The sequence below is a fragment of the Hyla sarda genome, chromosome 2, assembly GCF_029499605.1.
Source record: "Hyla sarda isolate aHylSar1 chromosome 2, aHylSar1.hap1, whole genome shotgun sequence".
Lineage (NCBI taxonomy): Eukaryota > Metazoa > Chordata > Amphibia > Anura > Hylidae > Hyla > Hyla sarda.
The window spans coordinates 24,482,921-24,501,954 of NC_079190.1; the positions used below are offsets into that span (position 1 = coordinate 24,482,921).

Consider the following 19,034-nt stretch of genomic DNA (forward strand, 5'->3'; position numbering starts at 1 on the left):
TTTACAGTGCTGAGCAGCTCAGAGTGGGAGGGGCAGCAATGTGATTGACAGGTGTGCCCGTGTGCTGTATAGATTTGGATATAAAGTGACAGTTCAAAGACTTGTGATTTTTTATTTTTATGTTTAGTTTTTTTTTGAGGGGGGAATTAAAATTTGGTGGCACCAGATTTGTCCATAGGGAGAAAATGACCCACCATGAGCTCACGGGTTCTAGATTACTCAGATGTCGGCCATAAAACAAACCAGGCCATTGTGTAATAAGTGCGCATTTACATACTTTCAGCCGCTCGCAGCTTGAAGCCATTACATGGTAAACACACGGCGCAGGAATTTATTGGACTTATGGAATTGGTTAATGCCTCCAAAAAAATACACAATCCCGACATGTGTTGGAAAGAGTTTGGGAAGCGGCCCCGCTCCGGGACATGTGATTGTTACAAGAGGAGACGACTTTTGCTGAACATGTAAATCTCTGGGATGGAAATGTCACGTTTCCTTCCCCTCCCACTGTCATGAATTTGTACATCCACTCTATTTTTACTCCCAACCTACTTTACTGCTTCGCCCGTAAAACGTCCTGCGACAGCCGCCGATCGCACGGTGGGGCGAGGAGACCCTGATGTGTGGATTCACGACTGTGGTCATAAAAGAGGATCAGATAGAACATCTCTATACACCGGCTCGTAAATTCAGAATTTTTATAGAATAATCCATTGACGGGTCATATGGTTGCCATAAGCATATAATAGGCGGCAATACCTGCGGTATATTGTGTATACAGCTCCTGAATTTACGGTCTTACTTTGTAGTAGGGATTTTTTTAAAGACGGTCTATGAGTGGCGATATCAATTGCCAATACTTTTTTTTTTTACATCAGATGGCAGAGTAGTAGATAGGTAGGGAATCCCTCTATAAGATAAAGGCCCCCAGTAGGCAGGTTACCCTCCCTATCAGGTATAAGCCCCCAGTATGTAGGTAGGGAATCCCCTTATCAGGTAGAAACCCCTAGTACAATAGGTAGGTAGGGACTCACCCCCCCCCCCCCCAAAAGGTAGAAGCCCCTAGTAAGATGATAATCTCAACTGTTATGTAAATGCTCCCAGTCATAGGCCAGTCATAGGTAGAGAAACTTTTAGTTAGAAGCCCCCAGTAGGTAGGTAGGGAATCCCACCCTATTAGGTAGAAGCCTCTGGTAGGTAGGGAATCCTTTTATTAGGTAGAAGTCCCAGTAGTAAGTTAATGAATCCCCTCTATTGAGTAGAAGCCCACAGTAGGTAGGTAAGGAATCCTCCCCGTTAGGTAAAAGCCCTCAGTAGGCAGGTAATCCCACCTATTATGTAGAAGCCCCCCAGTAGTTAGGTAGGGAATCTCCCTATTAGTTAGAAGCCCCCAGTAGATGCATAAGAAATACCCACTATTGGGTAAAAGCCCCCAGCAGGTAGGTAATTCCCCGGATTACATAGAAGCCCCCAGTAGATGGATAGGAAATCCTCCCCTATTAGGTAGAAGCCCTCAGAAGATAGGTAGCAAATCCCCCTATTAGGTTGAATCTCCCAGTAGGTAGATAGGAAATTGTCCCCTATTAGGTAAAAGCCCCCAGTAGGTAGGTAATTCCCCCTATTACGTAGAAGCCCCCAGTAGGTAGATAGGAAATCTATAAAATGGACAGAGGTGTCAGCAGAGAGCACTGTGGTCAGACAGAAAAGAAATTCAAAAAGAAAAGAACTTCCTCTGTAGTGTACAGCTGCTGATAAGTACTGGAAGGATTAAGATTTTTATATAGAAGTCATTTACAAATCTGTTTAACTTCCTGGCACCAGTTGATTTAGAAAAATGGAGTACTCCTTGAACTCTGGGTGCAGGCTACTGGGGTCGTGACGTCATGCACACGCCCCCAAGTGATGTCACGCCATGTCCCCTCAATGCAAGTCTATGGGAGGGGGCGTGGTGGCTGCCACGCCCCTTCCCATAGACTTGCATTGAGGGGACATGGCGTGATGTCACTTGGGGGCGTGTGCATGATGTCACAACCCCAGTAGCCCGCACCCAGCATTCGGAACAAAATATTCCGGACGCTGGGGCAGAAGAGTAACCCGGTACTTCGGTGAAAAACTTCTTTTTTTTTTTTTTTTAAATGGGAATTTGGGTAGGTTTTTTTTAAATCAACTGGTGCCAGAAAGTTATACAGATTTGTAAATTACTTCTATTAAAAAATCTTAATCCTTCCTGTACTTATTAGCTGCTGAATACTACAGTGGAAATTCTTTTCCGTTTGAAACACAGAGCTCTCTGCTGACATCATCAGCACAGTGCTCTCTGCTGACATCTCTGTCCATTTTAGGAACTGTCCAGAACAGCATATGTTTGCTATGGGGATTTCCTTTTATGCTGGCAGTTCCTAAAATGGACAGAGATGTCAGCAGAGAGCTCTGTGTTTCAAACGGAAAATAATTAGTATTCAGCAGCTAATAAGTACAGGAAGGATTAAGATTTTTTAATAGAAGTAATTTACAAATCTGTTTAACTTTCTGGCACCAGTTGATTTAAAAAAAAAAAAAAAAGTTTTTCACCGGAGTACCCCTTTAAGGCTCCTGGTCCCCAGTGCAAAATTTGTTCCAGGGCCCCAACCTGCCATGTTCCATATATAGGACAAGAGTTGACTTATGTGGCATAGGGGTCCAGGTGCAACTGCTACCTCTGCGCCCTTTCATGTTGAATGCGACGCTCCAAGTTTTTTTTCTTTTGTCAGCAGCTGTAGCTCGAATAAAGTTGGAACATTTAGCAACAAGACCTCGTCTTGTCGCCTTCGCCCAACACTGCGCTGCACACCTGCATAGGGGGCACCAGGGAGCGATTAACCCCTTATATTTTGGTATGGAACAGAAATAAAGGCTAGATATACAGTAGTTTTAAGAAAAACAAAATTGCACGCTTTAACGGAGAAAGATATTATAACGGAATTCCCAAAGCTGCTGTGCTATTGTCCCTGTTATCAGCCAAATTTGGGACCTCACTAGTTACCAGGACGAAACGGAAACGCGCGCACCGAAAGGGAAGTCACAGCGAGACGTGAAGTCTGACTGCACATATTTCCAGGGTGAGAGCCTCCCAACTTTTCAGAAATCAGATACCGTAAAAATAGAGCAAGACTAGTGTTAACAACACTTGTGGGCAGGTTAGAAACCCGAGCCCTGTGTGACTGTGCGCAGACCCAGCGTGACCCCCGCTACAGACAGGCACGAGCAAAGTGTTAAAAAAAAAGGTGTTCATGTTTTACTAGAGATTTTAGCTCCAATTTCTTAAAAAAAAAAAAAAATTACTTTGCCTGTGCAGGACGGTTGGGGTTAAAAATAACAGCTAAGATAGTGGTGTCTGGGGACATCTAGTGGCGCATTTGCGAATTGCAGCAAGAACTGATTTAGGGCAGTGTTTATTTATTTTTATTTTTTTGCAAACAGCGTGCCTCCAGCTGGTGCAAAACCACAACTCCCAGCATGCCCTTTTTTAAAATTTATTTATTTATTTTTTAACGAATTGATAATTCCCTGACTCTTTTTTTTGGGGAATCAAGGCGCTTGTGTGAACAAAGCCTGGTTGTACAAATATTTTTACCAGTGTGCCTCCAGCTGCTGCAAAACTACGACTCCCAACATGCCCGGAAAGCTGGAGGCTGTCTGCATGCTAGAAGCTGTGGTTTTGCAACAGCTGGAGGCACACTGGTTGGGAAACACCGATATTGAAACACATTATTTTTTTCTGTTTAAATTATTTTTTTTTTTTTACATTGTTTCACATAATTATGGATGGTGTGTGTGTGTGTGTGTGTGTGTGTGTGTGTGGGGGGGGGGGGGGGTCATATTTACCGGAGCTGTTTTAAACAGCATTTAGTGATATGCTTTACAGAAAGTCTTATGGATATAAACAGGAGCTGTCACGTTCACGTGAATTGGAAACATCACTCGGCATTCTCTGGGACCTTTATGGTGATCGTTCTACAGGGAGGGGGAAGCTGATCTGTGAGCAACCGCTGTAGTGTGCGCCTCTGTTATCTATACACTGGTGTCACCTTTCACTGTTACCCTGTCTGTGATGATAAGGACGAGACAGATCTGTACTGAACAGGAAGTCTCAGCTTCGTTATAGGCCTAGTGGCCAGAATGGAGACTGCAGGATTATTTTGTATAATATACATAATAAATTAAAAAAATAGAAAATTAGAGAAAAAAAAAATAAGAATAAATAAAAACAGGGTCGTCCATCGTCCAGCAGTGCACACACAATGCAATAATGCAGTGTTTCCCAACCAGGGTGCCTCCAGCTGTGGCAAAACTACAACTCCCAGCATGCCTGGACAGCCGTTGGCTGTCCGGGCATGCTGGGAGTTGTAGTTTTCCCACTGCTGGAGGCACCCTGGTTGGGAAACACTGCAATAGAGAGTGAGCTCACACCGCAGTATTATGAGACATGGGGGCTCAGGGCCGGATCAGAGCGTCACAGCGTCGTGGGTTACGCGGTGTAGATGTGCAGGTACGCTCATGACTTTGGCCTTGTGTGGCAGTGAATCACTTCACCCCAGGAGGTCGCTGACACTTGTTATGGCGTCTGTGCTGGTTCTTACTCACCAAACGGCAAACACTGGAACTCGTATTTACCAACTTTACAGAAGGGACATCAGGGGAACAAAAAGAGGCGCACGTCATGATACCTTGTATATAAGATAAAATACAGACCCCAGACCAAAACCCACAATATACAGACCCCAGACCAAAACCCACTGTATATAGACTCCAGACCAGAACCCACAATATACAGACCTCAGACCAGAACCCCCTGTATATAGACCCCAGACCAGAACCTCCTGTATATAGACCCCAGACCAGAACCCACTGTGTGTGTGTGTATATATATATATATATATATATATATATATCCCAGACCTGAACCCACAATATACAGATCTCAGACCAGAACCACCCATAAACAGACCCCAGACCAGAACCCATAATATACAGATCTCAGACCAGAACCCCCCTGTATACAGACCCCAGACCAGAACCCACTGTATATAGACTCCAGACCATAACCCACAATATACAGACCCCAGACCAGAATCCCCTGTATATAGACTCCAGACCATAACCCACAATATACAGATCTCAGACCAGAAGCCCCTGTATATAGACCCCAGAACAGAACCCACAATAAACAGACCTCAGACCAGAACCCCTGTATACAGATCCCAGGCCAGAACCCACAATATACAGACCTCAGACCAGAACCCCCTGTATAAAGACCCCAGACTAGAACCCACTGTGTGTGTATGTATATATATATATATATATATATATAGACAGACCCCAGACCAGAACCCACAATATACAGACCTCAGACCAGAAGCCCCTGTATATAGACCCCAGAACAGAACCCACAATAAACAGACCTCAGACCAGAACCCCTGTATACAGATCCCAGGCCAGAACCCACAATATACAGACCTCAGACCAGAACCCCCTGTATAAAGACCCCAGACCAGAACCCACTGTGTGTGTATGTATATATATATATATATATATATATATATATATATATAGACCCCAGACCAGAACCCACAATATACAGACCTCAAACCAGAACCCCCTGTATAAAGACCCCAGACCAGAACCCACTGTGTATATATATATATATATATATATAGACCCCAGACCAGAACACACAATATACAGACCTCATACCAGAATCCCCTGTATTTAGACCCCAGACCTGAACCCACAATATACAGACCTCAGCCCAGAACCCCCTGTATAAAGAACCCAGACCAGAACTGGCTGTATACAGATCTCAGACTATAACCCACTGTATATAGACCCCAGCCATAACTCGCTGTATATAGACCCCAGAACAGAACCCCCTGTATATAGATCCTAGACCAGAACCCTCTGTATACAGACCCCAGACCATAATCCATTGTATATAGACCACAGGCCACAACCCACTATGTATAAACCCCAGACCAGAACCCCCGAATATAGACTCCAGACCAGAACCCCTTGTATACAGACCCCAAACCAGAACCCCTTGATATAGAGACCTCAGATCAGAACCCTCTGTATACAAACCCCAGACCATAAGTCACTGTATATAGACCCCAGACCAGAATACGCTGTATATAGACCCCAGACCATAACCTTCTTTATACAGACCTCAGACTAGAACCCTCTGTATACATATCTCAGACCAGAACCCCAAGTATACAGACCCCAGACCAGAACCCTTAATATACAGACCCCAGACCACAACTCTCTGTATATAGACCCTAGACCATAACCCACTGTATTCAAAACCCAGACCAGAACCCTCTGTGTCCACCTGTATATGGACCCACAGGTCAGAACCCCTGTATACAGACCAGAACCCCCTGTGTAGAGACCCCAGACCATAACTCTCTGTATACAAACCACAGACTAAAACCCCTTTTACCTGGGTACTCGGTGTGAAAAATCAACTGGAGACAGAAAGTTATACAGATTTGTAAATTACGTCTATATAAAAATTGTAATCCTTCCAGTACTTATCAGCTGCTGTATGCTCCAGAGGAAGTTGTGTAGTTCTATGCAGTCTGACTACAGTGCTCTCTGCTTACACCTCTGTCCATGTCAGGAACTGTCCAAAGGAGGAGCAAATCTCCAAACCTCTCCTGCTTTGGACAGTTCCTGACATGGACAGAGGTGTCAGCAGAGAGCACTGTAGTCAGACTGGATAGAACTACACAACTTCCTCTGGAGCATGCAGCAGCTGATAAGTACTGGAAGGATTAAGATTTTTAAATAGAAGTAATTTACAGATCTGTATAGCTTTATGGCACCAGTTGATTAGATTTTTTTTTTCCACTGGGAGTACCTCTTTAAGACCCTAGATCAGAACCCTTGTAAAGAAACTCCAGACTGGAACCACCTCCTGTATACAGAACCCAGATCAAAACTCTCTGTATACTGACTTCAGACCAGAACTGTCTTGAACAAAAAGCCCAGACCAAACCCATCAATACAAAATCCAGACAAGACCACTCACTACTTTATATAACCCCCAGACCAGACCTCTCCTTTTTACAGTCTGAAGACCTAGGAGGTAACCTATGGAACATTTGTGGAAATCTAGATTGCATGCACAGCACCTGCCTGCATACAATAAGTCATAGCGCCATCTATAGGTCAGCATTAAGTGAAATACATCATACAACAAGTAGCAGATTTCCTAGGGGAGCAGTTACCTCTGTGAATGCATTGGTCCCTCCCCTGAGTAAGCCGTGTAATACCGTTATATTCCAGTAGGCGTACACATACAGCTGGGTCTATTGGAGGGTAAAGCATGATATAATTTAAGTACTCCACTGCTCAGCGTTTAGAACAAACAGCGCCGGCAGCTTGTCATGTCATAGCCCCGCCCCTCAATGCAAGTCTATGGGAGGGGGCGTGACCCATAGACATGCATTGAGAGGCGGTGCGTGACGTCATGAGGGGGCTATGACGTCACGAGCTCCCGGCGCCGGCTCCAGCGTTTGGAATCGTTCTTTCCAAATGCTGAGCAGCAGAGTACCCCTTTAAGGCAAAAAACTGTCATTTGCCCCTCTCCCAAAATATCATGTCACAAAAGATTCATTGTTGCATCATTCAAATGTTTTCTAGTTCTGTGTCTATAATTTCCCTGTATTAAATATATCTGATTGTATACAGTTTGAAAAATGTTGATCAAATATCTTGATTCCTCTTACAGGTGCAAAGATGGCCTCCAGGGGTTTGCCTTTTCAGCACTTAAGTAAGTAGACCTGATACTACATATGTGCTCATCTGAGGACTTACCTGTTAGTATGTATTATATGCACTTTGACAGTGGACTCAATTTGACAGTAGAATATATAGAAGTATGTAGCATTCAGACAAAAAAGTCATCTCCCTAGGTCTGAAATCACATTTTGACCATTATTTTATTGAAGTCACATTAGCCTTATCTTTTGTTGCATGGCCAATGAGCCAGATGGTCGGGCAAGGTAGCTTGGTGGGCCAAATAGGTTGATAGGCCAGGTGTTGTATGGTTTAGTCTTGGAAGTTATCTTTTCTCATCTTTCTCTGTTGAAGCAATGGTACTTTTCTATTGGAATCTGGAATCCCACTAGACTTCCCTATGGTACATCTTTTTTCTAGGTCAAGGCCATTGGTTTTGTGTTGAATTTTATCACCTTCACACTTAGTTTTGTCTCTTCAGAGTTATGTTGTCACTGTAGGCCCCAGTCAGACCTACCTTACCTTAAAGGGGTACTCCGCTGCTAGACATCCTATGAAAATATGTCTGGTATCCCACAGCTGGGACCCCCCGCAATCTCTGTGCAGCACCCGGCATTTGTGTAGAAAGCTGGGTGTGATTGGTGGGGGTTGGGATGTCACGGCCACACCTCTCGTGATGTCACGCCATGCCCCCTCAATGCAAGTGTATGGGAGGTGGCGTGGCGTCTGCCAAGCCCCCTCCCTTAGACTTGCTTTGAGGGGACATGGCGTGACATCACGAGAGGCGTGGCCATGACGTCATGACCCCCAGCGCCCGCTCCAAGCAATGTTCAGAACGCGGGGGCAGCGGAGTACCCCTTCAAAGTAGACCTGTCAGCAGAAAAAACATGGTTACAAATAAGCACCTGGCTAGATGGGGTAAGTCATGATTTCGGGCATCCAATTTTTTTTTAATCTCCAAATCTCCATAGTCCTTTCCAGTGCCAAGATGTAAGCCTTTCTGTTATTATGCAAATGAGGATCAAAAGCATCAGGGGCATTTCCCAGTGCCGCAAGAGTCCAGGTAAGTCCAGCCCATGTCCTCCTTATTACCACCCATTGGCCCACTTGCATCCACTTACCCTTTTTCAACTGACAGCCACTAGATAAAGAGGACATGATCTGGACTTACCTGGTTTCTTGCTGTGCTGGGTAATGCCTCCTGGGCTTTTGAGCCTGATTTAAAAAATAGCAATGTTTTATTTGTTTGTTTTTATAAAATCATTGTATATGTTGTTTCAATCCTGGGTAGATGTCCTAGATCTTGAGTCTTGGCTCTACTCTATTCAAGGAAAGTAGACCTTAGCAGGTGGCAAGGAAATTCTTCCTTTTTTCGGGATCTAGACACAGTAAAGCTGATGTCTACCTTTCACAATGCAACAAAAACCCACCATCTAGAACATATTTCTATATTTTAATATTACCATAGAGAACCCAAGTTGATCCTAGATTGCCTAGGTGGCTTTACTTGTCAAACAATACCTCTTATCAAGGGCTTACGTACCATAGAAGAAGCCCATGCAACTCTTGTAAAGAGGGAATCAAGCTGGTTCCATCCCGTTTGCTATTGGGTGTGCGAAAATTGACAGGAGTCTTCACCAAAGAAGAACTGTTGTTTGCAAATGCAAGGTTGGTTTTATTTAAGAGCCAAGGTACGTGCTCTCAAGTCACCCAAGTGCAAGTGTTCACACAAAAAGGATGCGGTCCATCGCAAGCCCTTCTCCGAAAGGAGAGAGGCCCCCAACAAACCAAGTTCTTCAACTCCGGGGCAAAAAGGGACCTGCAAGACTCCAGGTACGATGTCCCCTTTCACTGAAGCTACTCAGGGACCAAAAGTGCGCCTGGCAAACAACCGGGCAAAAACCAAGTTGCCACCAAGGAGCCAGTAAAACCAGTTTGGCATCCTTGCCCAAGCAAGGGTGCCCAGGGCATGACAGGGAGGTGGGGAACCTAGTGGCCACACACACCTCCCCTAGACCGTCATCAGAGACACCCAGAAGGGCTACCGCACCCTGACCAATCCTAGTGACACACAAAAGAACACAAGACATGGACACAGTGACAAAAATAAATAAATAAGTGGATATGCGCAGTGTAATACTGCCGGGACATCCGACCGGATCTATAAAGATTCCCCGATCCTAGCCGGAAGGCCTGGATACTAAGGGTGAGTGCCCAGAAGAGTGAGAAAAAGTCTGTGCTATGTGCCATCCTTGAAGTGGGGCGATGAACTCCCAAGTGAATTCCGGCACCCTGGGGTCACCACTCCCAGGGCAATTTTGCAACTCGGCTCTTAGTTTACACGGACCTTAGGGCCAGATCCAGCAGGAACAGGTCTCATAAGAGATGACTGCTGCTCTCCACACCCATCCCTGGTACACCTGCTCCTCAGTGTGGTTCCCCATCCTGCCTTTGTGGTCTTCCACACTGCCAACTAACAGGAAAGGTACTACACTTGACCTTAGCCAAAAGGCTGAGAAGCGAATCAGCCCATGAGTCATATAAAGGGTGTGCTTTTATATTAGGGATCACCAGGCTCTTCTGTCCTGAGTGGCAAAAGGAGGTCACCACCTATGAAACAGTGAGACAAGGTAAGTATTGTACAACATGTTTTGGAGTTGTCCCTGGTCCCTTCTTCATGTACATCCTCTCCTGCCCCAAAACTCCTCTTCCTATGCTCGGCCCCTCAACAGCAGCACCCTCTCACCTCACATCTACAATGTAGGACTCCAACCCCAACAACCTACAACCCCAACAACCTACTATGTAGGATGATGTATGTAAGAAAGAAACAGAGTATATTCGCACTCGCCTCTGAGCGCTACAACGTCTCTGCAGCTTCGGTCCGATGTGACTCTCCATAGAGGAGCTCTGACAGCCGAATCCGGCCGTGAGTGCGGATATACTCTGTTTCTTTCTTACATACATTGTATACTAGTCTATTTTTTGTTTATATCCTAGCACCTCCGCCCAGGCTACAACCGTTTGGCTTTTACTATTAACCCCTGAAATTCATGCTAGCATTTGGTGCCTTCCTATACCTCTATCCACACTACTATGTAGGACCCCAACCTGAAGATGTAGTTACTTTTCTGCTGATCACTCTTGATGCTCAGTCCTGGCCTAGGACACAAGGGTGGTCTCACTTCTCCCATCAAGTGTGTTACAACGTGCTACAACTGTTTCTTACTCAACAGCCATATCGTGCCGTACGAATGTTTTATTTGAGTTACTACAAACATTGTCGGCAAAGGTTTACGGCTTCATTTTAGACCTACAGTTTCCACGACTTGACTTTAACAGAGAAATAGTTGAAGATTTAGAATCAACGTGATGTTAATCGTTAGAACTTTCCAAGGAGTCATAGGGTTTCTGGCTCAAGAAGATTACTCCTCTAAATCATATCCTTAGTGGATACTTTCCATGAAATGTTTGTACTGGCGTTGGCTCGTTCCTGCACTTAGAATCCAATAAGTTCTTTGTCATAAAGTCCTGATGTTTTTCTGTAAACTCACAGTGAATCATTATTGTTGTATTGATACCAATATGTCCAGGTCTGGCTCTGCTGGTAAAGCTTAGCAGTAAGTCTTTGCTTTCCATTGAGAAATTCTTTCCATTACCCTATAGGTTAGAGGTATAAATTTTGAAGTTTATATAGTAGATTAGTGGTCTCAAACTGCCCTCTAGATGTTTCAAAACTTCAACTCCCAGCATGCCTGGAAAGCCAACGGCTGTCAGGGAATGCAGGGAGTTGAAGTTTTGCAACATCTTGGGGTCCAAATTTACAAAACAGTCCCTTGTGGGACCAAAAAAGATCATGTTTACAAAGGACCTGTCACCACCCCTGCCACATCTATAACAATTCAGAGGACCTGTCACCACCCCTGCCATGTCTATAACAATTCAGAGGACCTGTCACCACCCCTGCCACATCTATAACAATTCAGAGGACCTGACCCCACCCGGCCATGTCTATAACAATTCAGGGGACCTGTCAACACCCCTGCCACATCTATAACAATTCAGAGGACCTGTCACCACCCCAGCCAAGTCTATAGTCTATAACAATTCAGAAGACCTGTCACCACCCCTGCCACGTCTATAACAATTCAGAGGAGCTGTCACCACCCCTGCCACGTCTGCAACTCCCAGCATGCCTGGAAAGCCAACAGCTGTCCGGGCATGCAGGGAGTTGAAGTTTTGCAACATCTTGGGGTACACAGATTGAGACCACTGCAGTAGATCCATTCCAAATTTACAAAACAGTCCCTTGTGGGACCAAAAAAGGTAATGTTTACAAAGGACCTGTCGCCACCCCTGCAACGTCTATAACAATTGAGAGGACCTGTCACCACCCCCGCCACATCTATAACAATTCAGAGGACCTGACCACACCTGGCCATGTCTATAAGAATTCAGAGGACCTGTCAACACCCCTGCCACATCTATAACAATTCAGAGGACCTGTCACCACCCCAGCCAAGTCTATAGTCTATAACAATTCAGAGGAGCTGTCACCACCCCTGCCACGTCTATAACAATTCAGAAGACCTTTCACCAACCCTGCCACATCTATAACAATTCAGAGGACCAGTCACCACCCCTGCCACGTCTATAACAATTCAGAGGACCTGTCGCCACCCCTGCCACGTCTATAACAATTGTGGATCATCTGTTCCTTTAAGCCTGCATTGTGCATTTCTTCCTTTATTTCTCTTGGAAATTTAGGAATAAATTGACAACTGGGTGTGACCATCCCCTCTTGTAAAAGGGGTGTGTCTTTAGACAGTCTGAAGCAGTTAGCACTGAATTGGATAGTTTTTGAATACATTGACAACTTGGTTGGACTGTTCCCTCTGTCAAATAGGCATGTCCTTAGACAGCTTTTCACAGTTAGTGCTGTTTGGACAGTGTAAGCATTTGTGGGCATGGCCGTACACCAGTGGTCACAAACTGTGGCCCTCCAGATGTTGCAAAACTTCAACTCCCATCATGCCTAGACAACCAACAAACAATCCTCTCTACTAGTGACCCAGATGGTGGGCAATTCATCGAGATGAGCATACTGCTTCTCTTTGTCCAATTTTACGCCCCCGTTCAAAGTCTGTCAACTGTGCAAAATGTATAGCAATCACCGATCTCTAACCAAGTGTTAGGGTCTATTCACATGGCAAAATTTCCACTTGCGGAATTCCGCCTCAAATTAAAGCACATAGACTTCTATGGGATTCCGCACTCTTATGCAACCTCCGGAAATTCCGCTTGCCGAATTTGCGCACAGATTCCGCACCAATTCCGCAAGCGGAAATTCAGAAGTGTTGAATCCCATAGAAGTGGGCTTTAATTTGAGGTGGAAATTCCACAAGCGGAATTCCGCAAGCAGAAATTCTACCGTGTGAATGGACCCTTACACTACCCAAAAGTAGCCTCCGAGAGTTTTTTTTATTGGTTAAGGGGAAAGCACCTTAATTTACAAATCTGTATAACTTTTCTGCATCAGTTAAAAAACACTTTGCCCCAGAGTACCCCTTTAATGCCCTCTTGTGGCAACACCCAGTGTCTAATTAGACCTGAACTATAATTAATTTATATCTTCCAAAAACATAACTGAATGCCGAGAATTTTGCAGCAACCTGACATTTCTATCTGGGTGCAATTGTTGTTGTTGTTGTTTTTCTTTTTTTTTTGTCAATATATATATATATATATATATATATATAACTTTTATGGTTACAAACTAAAAAATTTAAAACAATAAGTGGCTTTGGGAGTTATGGAGAACAATTCAAATATGAAACATTTGGCTTAAAAAATTATTCTAAACTAACTGCAAATTGTTATGTTATGTAAGACGGAGAAATATGCTAGATCTGCAAGGCTAAAATTAGAGGCCTCCATAAAGGGTTAAAGTAATCTGTTAGGATACGTGAGGGTTCTAGTATTTTATGTGAATATTTCTTACTTTTGACCAGATTCATTGTGGGAAAAGAAGAAATTCCTGCTCATACCCTGTTGCCTGAGACCTTGTATGCCAAAACCGGGAAGAAGACCAAGGAACAGGAGGCGACGTCCCGGAGGATAAATATATTTGCTCTAACAAAGAAACTTATGGACTCAATGTATGTCATTTTATTTCCTTTTTTTTTTTTTTTTTTTTTTAAACGTGCTCTGTCACCTTCCAAAAAACACACAGCAGCCAGAATTGTCTTTATAAATCATGTAAATGTATCAGACCTAGTAATAATACGTCCGGAATCTTCTTTCTCAGGGTGAGTATTGCATAATGTGTTCAAAAGATTGTGTGACCGACATGGATTTTTTCCCTTAAGCGTTTCAAGATGTTTTTATTATAGTCACTTTTTAGATTGTTACAAAAGTTAACAACCCGTTTGTGAGCAATAGCTTGGAGTTCCGGTATATATGAGGTACATAGACGAACATATATGGTTTAGGTGTGGAGAATGGAGAACAGCCCGATCTGTACTATCAGATGTCAATCAGGGAGAACTGCTTTCAGCGTGATGCATTCCTGTATCTATCCTGTATTATACTCCAGAGCTGTACTCACTATTCTGCTGGTGAGGTCACTGTGTACATACATTACATTACTTATCCTGTACTGACCCTGAGTTATATCCTGTACTATACTCCAGAGCTGTACTCACTATTCTGCTGGTGGGGTCACTGTGTACATACATTACATTACTTATCCTGTACTGATCCTGAGTTATATCCTGTATTATACTCCAGAGCTGTACTCACTATTCTGCTGGTGAGGTCATGTGTACATTACATTACTTATCCTGTACTGATCCTGAGTAAGATCCTGTAAATCTTTTTATTATAAAAATCTAAAACATAACAGACATAATCAATAATACATAACATAAACTCAGCTTACATGCGCCATAAATATGAAACAAAATAAGACAAATTGTCATTATAACAAAAACTAAACTTTTACCAGCCAGTCCAGTTTCAACTAAAACTAATTACGTACACGTATATATAAACTAATGAAATAATATGTGTACCCCAACACCATACATCACACCAAACTCACACCAATTACACAAACAAAAACTCTGCCATACCCGGCAATAGGAAATAAAAGCCGTCCAAACCTGGACATAATGAAAATATTGACTAACAGGCAGCAGATACATTACAGACAAAACATACATATAAACATAAACATACATATAAACATACATATAAACATACATATAAACATACATATAAACATACATATAAACATAAACATACATATAAACATACATAGACTTTTTTTTTTCCTTTTCCTCTCTCTCTCTCTTTCTCTCTCTCTCTCTCTCTCTCTCTCTCTCTCTCTCTCTCTCTCTCTCTCTCTCTCTCTCTCCCTCTCTCCCTCTCTCTCTCCCTCCCTCCGATCCCACACTCACTCACACCCATCCTCACCACCACATTAGCGGATATCACACTCATACCCATCCTCTCCTAATATATATAAAAAAAAAAATAAAAAAAAATAAAAAAAAAATTCAAAACAAATAGATCCGGCTGCCTTAACTAAAACGAAAGGTAACTAAACATTAATAAGCATACATATACGGTAATACAGAAATACAGGTAAATGAATAACAATAACAACTCTTTCACTATCTAATCCCAAAGCCCCTCCAGCCCCTCTGGCCATGAGATGGTATAAATGTCCAGTCCAGTCCATAATCCACACCAGGAGCCGGGCATCATGGAGTCCAATATTGTTCATCAATGGCTCCAACCAGCTCACCTCTTACCCCCCATTCCCCCACCCAACCTATTCTATAGCCCCCTATATACATATATACAAGAAAGTAAAAGCAAGGCCTATTCAGCCATGCCACCAAAAGGTTTGCCACACAACATAATTACTTAAACACATACTATACACTTATTAACATAAACATAACTATATACATAACATAACTATACATATAACTACATTACTATATACATAACATAACAATTGTAAGGCCCAAGTTCAGTTACCTGCAAGCCCTTCATACACTCATTTCTCTAAAACAAAACAAAAAGCTAAAGGTGACATGCGCCAGCCCTCCACCGGGATCAGAGTATGGCAGACCAGATACCAAATAATTTTTAAACCTATCCCTCACCTACTTTCCCTAGACTCACACTATCGCTGCCCCTAAAGTTTAAGCTGTCCCTACACACTGACCCTACACTGACCCTACCACTCTATCCCTAACCAGAATTAAGGTGCCTCCCCCAAAGGATTCAGCATCTAGGGCACATCAAATGAAAACCCTCTCCATAGGAGAGAAGCCCTACTTGTACCCAATCTGCCATACTCTAAAGACCTGATCTTCCCGAGGTCACCAGTGATATTCCTACAGACCTCCACCTCGGAGAGGACTTTTCGCTGTGTAGATACTAAACACCGTGCATTCCACGTGTAGTACCTAACCACTAAGCTAACTAAAAATAATGTGCACCGATCTCGGCCACCCAGGATCTTGAATGCTCCATAAGCCCACTCCGGATAGGCAAGGCCGGCAAGTTGACTCCAGCCGATGGAAGCGCCCACCCGGTTGTAGACCCCTATATTAAAGGGACAATGAAGCAGGAAGTGGTCCATGCTTTCCAGCGTGTTCCCGCACTCTTCTCGGGGACAGTCCCGGTCATCAGAGCTCCTACACTTCAGGTTGTCCCTTACACATAGCTTCCCCTGAAAGCAGCGCCAGGCCAAGTCCCAAAACTTCTGGGGGATCCGTTTCGAGTTCAAAAGACTTAAACCAACCCTCAGATCCCGACCTGGGCAGTCCCTGAGCGCCAGAGGCTTCTGGAAGTGGGTCAACAGAACCCGTTTGTCAAGGGAACGCCTTGACTGGGTCCTGATCTCCCACACTCCCAGACCCCACCGACGTAACGCCTTCAGAGTCGGGGTAGCGTAAGCCGGAAGATATCCATGTGGTGTACGGAGGTCCTTCACTTGCCCTCCTGTCTCCCATTCCTGGAAGAAAGGCCGAAACCACTCCCTGCAGGAGAGTACCCATGGAGGAGCCCTCTCTTTCCAGAGGTTTGCGATGTTGGCTTTCAAGAAGGTGTTCGTTAAGAACACCACAGGGTTTACCATAGATAAACCCCCTAGTCTCCTCGTGCGGTACGTAACCTCCCTCTTGACTAGGTTCAACCTGTTCCCCCATAACAGTTGGAAAAACAGGCTGTAGATCCTAGTGTAGTAAGCCTCTGGCAAGATACATACGCTGCCCAGATAGATAAACAAGGGGAGCAGGTACGATTTGATCAGGTGTACCCTTTCCCTGAGGGTCATAGACCAACCCTTCCACTGGTCCACCTTCTGAGTGGCATCCTGGAGCTTACCGTCCCAGTTTTTGGTGGGATAATCATCCTGGCCGAATGTGATGCCCATAACTTTTGCTGACTCTTGGAGCCCTGGAAGGGTGTCCGGGAGATCAAACGTGGGATCCCCCCCTCCCAGCCAGAGACTTTCACACTTATCCCGATTGATCTTGGACCCGGATGCCTCCGAGTAACGATCCACCTCCGACATCACCACCTCGACCTCCACCCTCGAGGAGACGAAAATGGTGACATCATCAGCGTACGCCACCACTCTCTGGGCGACATCCAGCTCCGCCAGACTCATCCCGACTCCCGCTAACGGCCCACAATCTACCCTCCGGACGAAGGGATCGATTGCGAACACGTATAACAGCGGGCTCAAAGGACAACCCTGACGGACTCCGGACCCCACCTCAAAAGAGCGGCCAGACCAACCGTTCACCAGTGGGAAACTCTCTGCCCCTGCATATATGGTGACAAGCCAATTCACAAAAGTACTCGGTAAGCCATATCTCAGGAGGACGGACCAGAGGTACTCGTGGTTCACCCGATCAAATGCTTTGGCCTGATCCAGGGACAACAAGTACCCCTTCCAGAGACCCGCACTACTCCGCTCCACTGCCTCCCTGACACTGAGGACAGCACTTAAGGTGCTTCGGCCCGGAACAGAGCAGTGCTGGGCCCCCGAAAGGAGCCGGGGTGCAAACTTCACCAACCGATTAAACAGTATCTTGGCCAGAAGCTTCCTGTCCGTATTGAGAAGAGCTATGGGTCTCCAATTCCCAATCCGGCTAGGATCTTTACCCTTTGAGAGAAGAATCAGGGCCGACCTCCTCATTGACTTTGGCAGAGTGCCCGAGGAGAGACACTCATTAAATACCTCAGTCAAGAGGGGAGCTAAAGACTCCTTAAAGGTCCTGTACCACTCGGATGTTAAGCCATCCGGACCTGGAGACTTCTTAGGGGCAAGCCCCTCGATCGCCAGTCTCACTTCCTCTTCCCTGATTTCTTCTGCCAAAACATCAAGAGAGGGGTCTACCCCTGGCTCAGGAATGGTTTCAGCCAGGAAAGCCGACATCTTGTCCCGATCTAGATCCTTCCTCCCCAAAAGGTGTGAGTAGAACGATCTGACAACCTCCAGGATCCCTGATCTGGACCGATTCAGAGATCCCGTACTATCGATCAGTCCTGAAATGACTTTACTACTCACTGACATCTTACAGTTTCTGTAAGGGTCGGGCGAGCGGTACTTCCCGAAATCCCTCTCAAAAACCAAAGATGCGTGCCTATCGTACTGACACCTCATCAGCAAGGATTTCACTCTGGAGATATCCTCTCGGCTACCTCCAGTCGAGACGAGAAGCTCGAGTTTCCTCCTCAGACCCTGATACAGGCGATACCTGTTCAGGGACCTGAGGCTCGAGAGCTGGCGGAAGAACCCCGCAACCCGCTTCTTGAATATCTCCCACCACTCTGACTTACTACTACAAAGGCCCAGTAAAGGTACCTGACTCTGAAGAAAATCCTCAAAGGACTGTCTTATCTCCGCTTCCTCCAGGAGGGACGAATTCAGCTTCCAATAACCTTTACCCATCCGGGGGGTCTCTGAAACATTCAATGAAAACAAAATCATACAGTGATCGGAGAATTCCACCTCAATCACGGACACTGCGGAAGAGACGGCTTCCTCCTTTAAATAAAACCTGTCTATCCTAGACCTGCAGCTACCTCGATGATAGGTGAAACCCGCGTGGCCTGAGGGGCTCCGGATGTGGGCGTCCTCTAGGCGAGCTTCCCTAACTATGCTATTGAGGGCTGTACTATCATAAGCCAGCGGACCATTGGAGCCTCTCCTATCTTGGGACCTC

The 19,034-nt window shown here is 44.9% G+C and overlaps 1 protein-coding gene across 1 annotated transcript in view; it reads left to right on the forward strand.

Moving 5' to 3' along the window:
* The window catches only part of TMEM135 (transmembrane protein 135), a 455,209-nt gene that overhangs the window by 400,742 nt on the left and 35,433 nt on the right, over positions 1–19,034 (forward strand). Inside the window, exons 7-8 of the mRNA XM_056561396.1 lie at positions 7,772–7,813; positions 13,791–13,937. Of these exons, the coding sequence (XP_056417371.1) occupies positions 7,772–7,813; positions 13,791–13,937 (189 nt within the window). The remainder of the gene's footprint in view (positions 1–7,771; positions 7,814–13,790; positions 13,938–19,034) is intronic.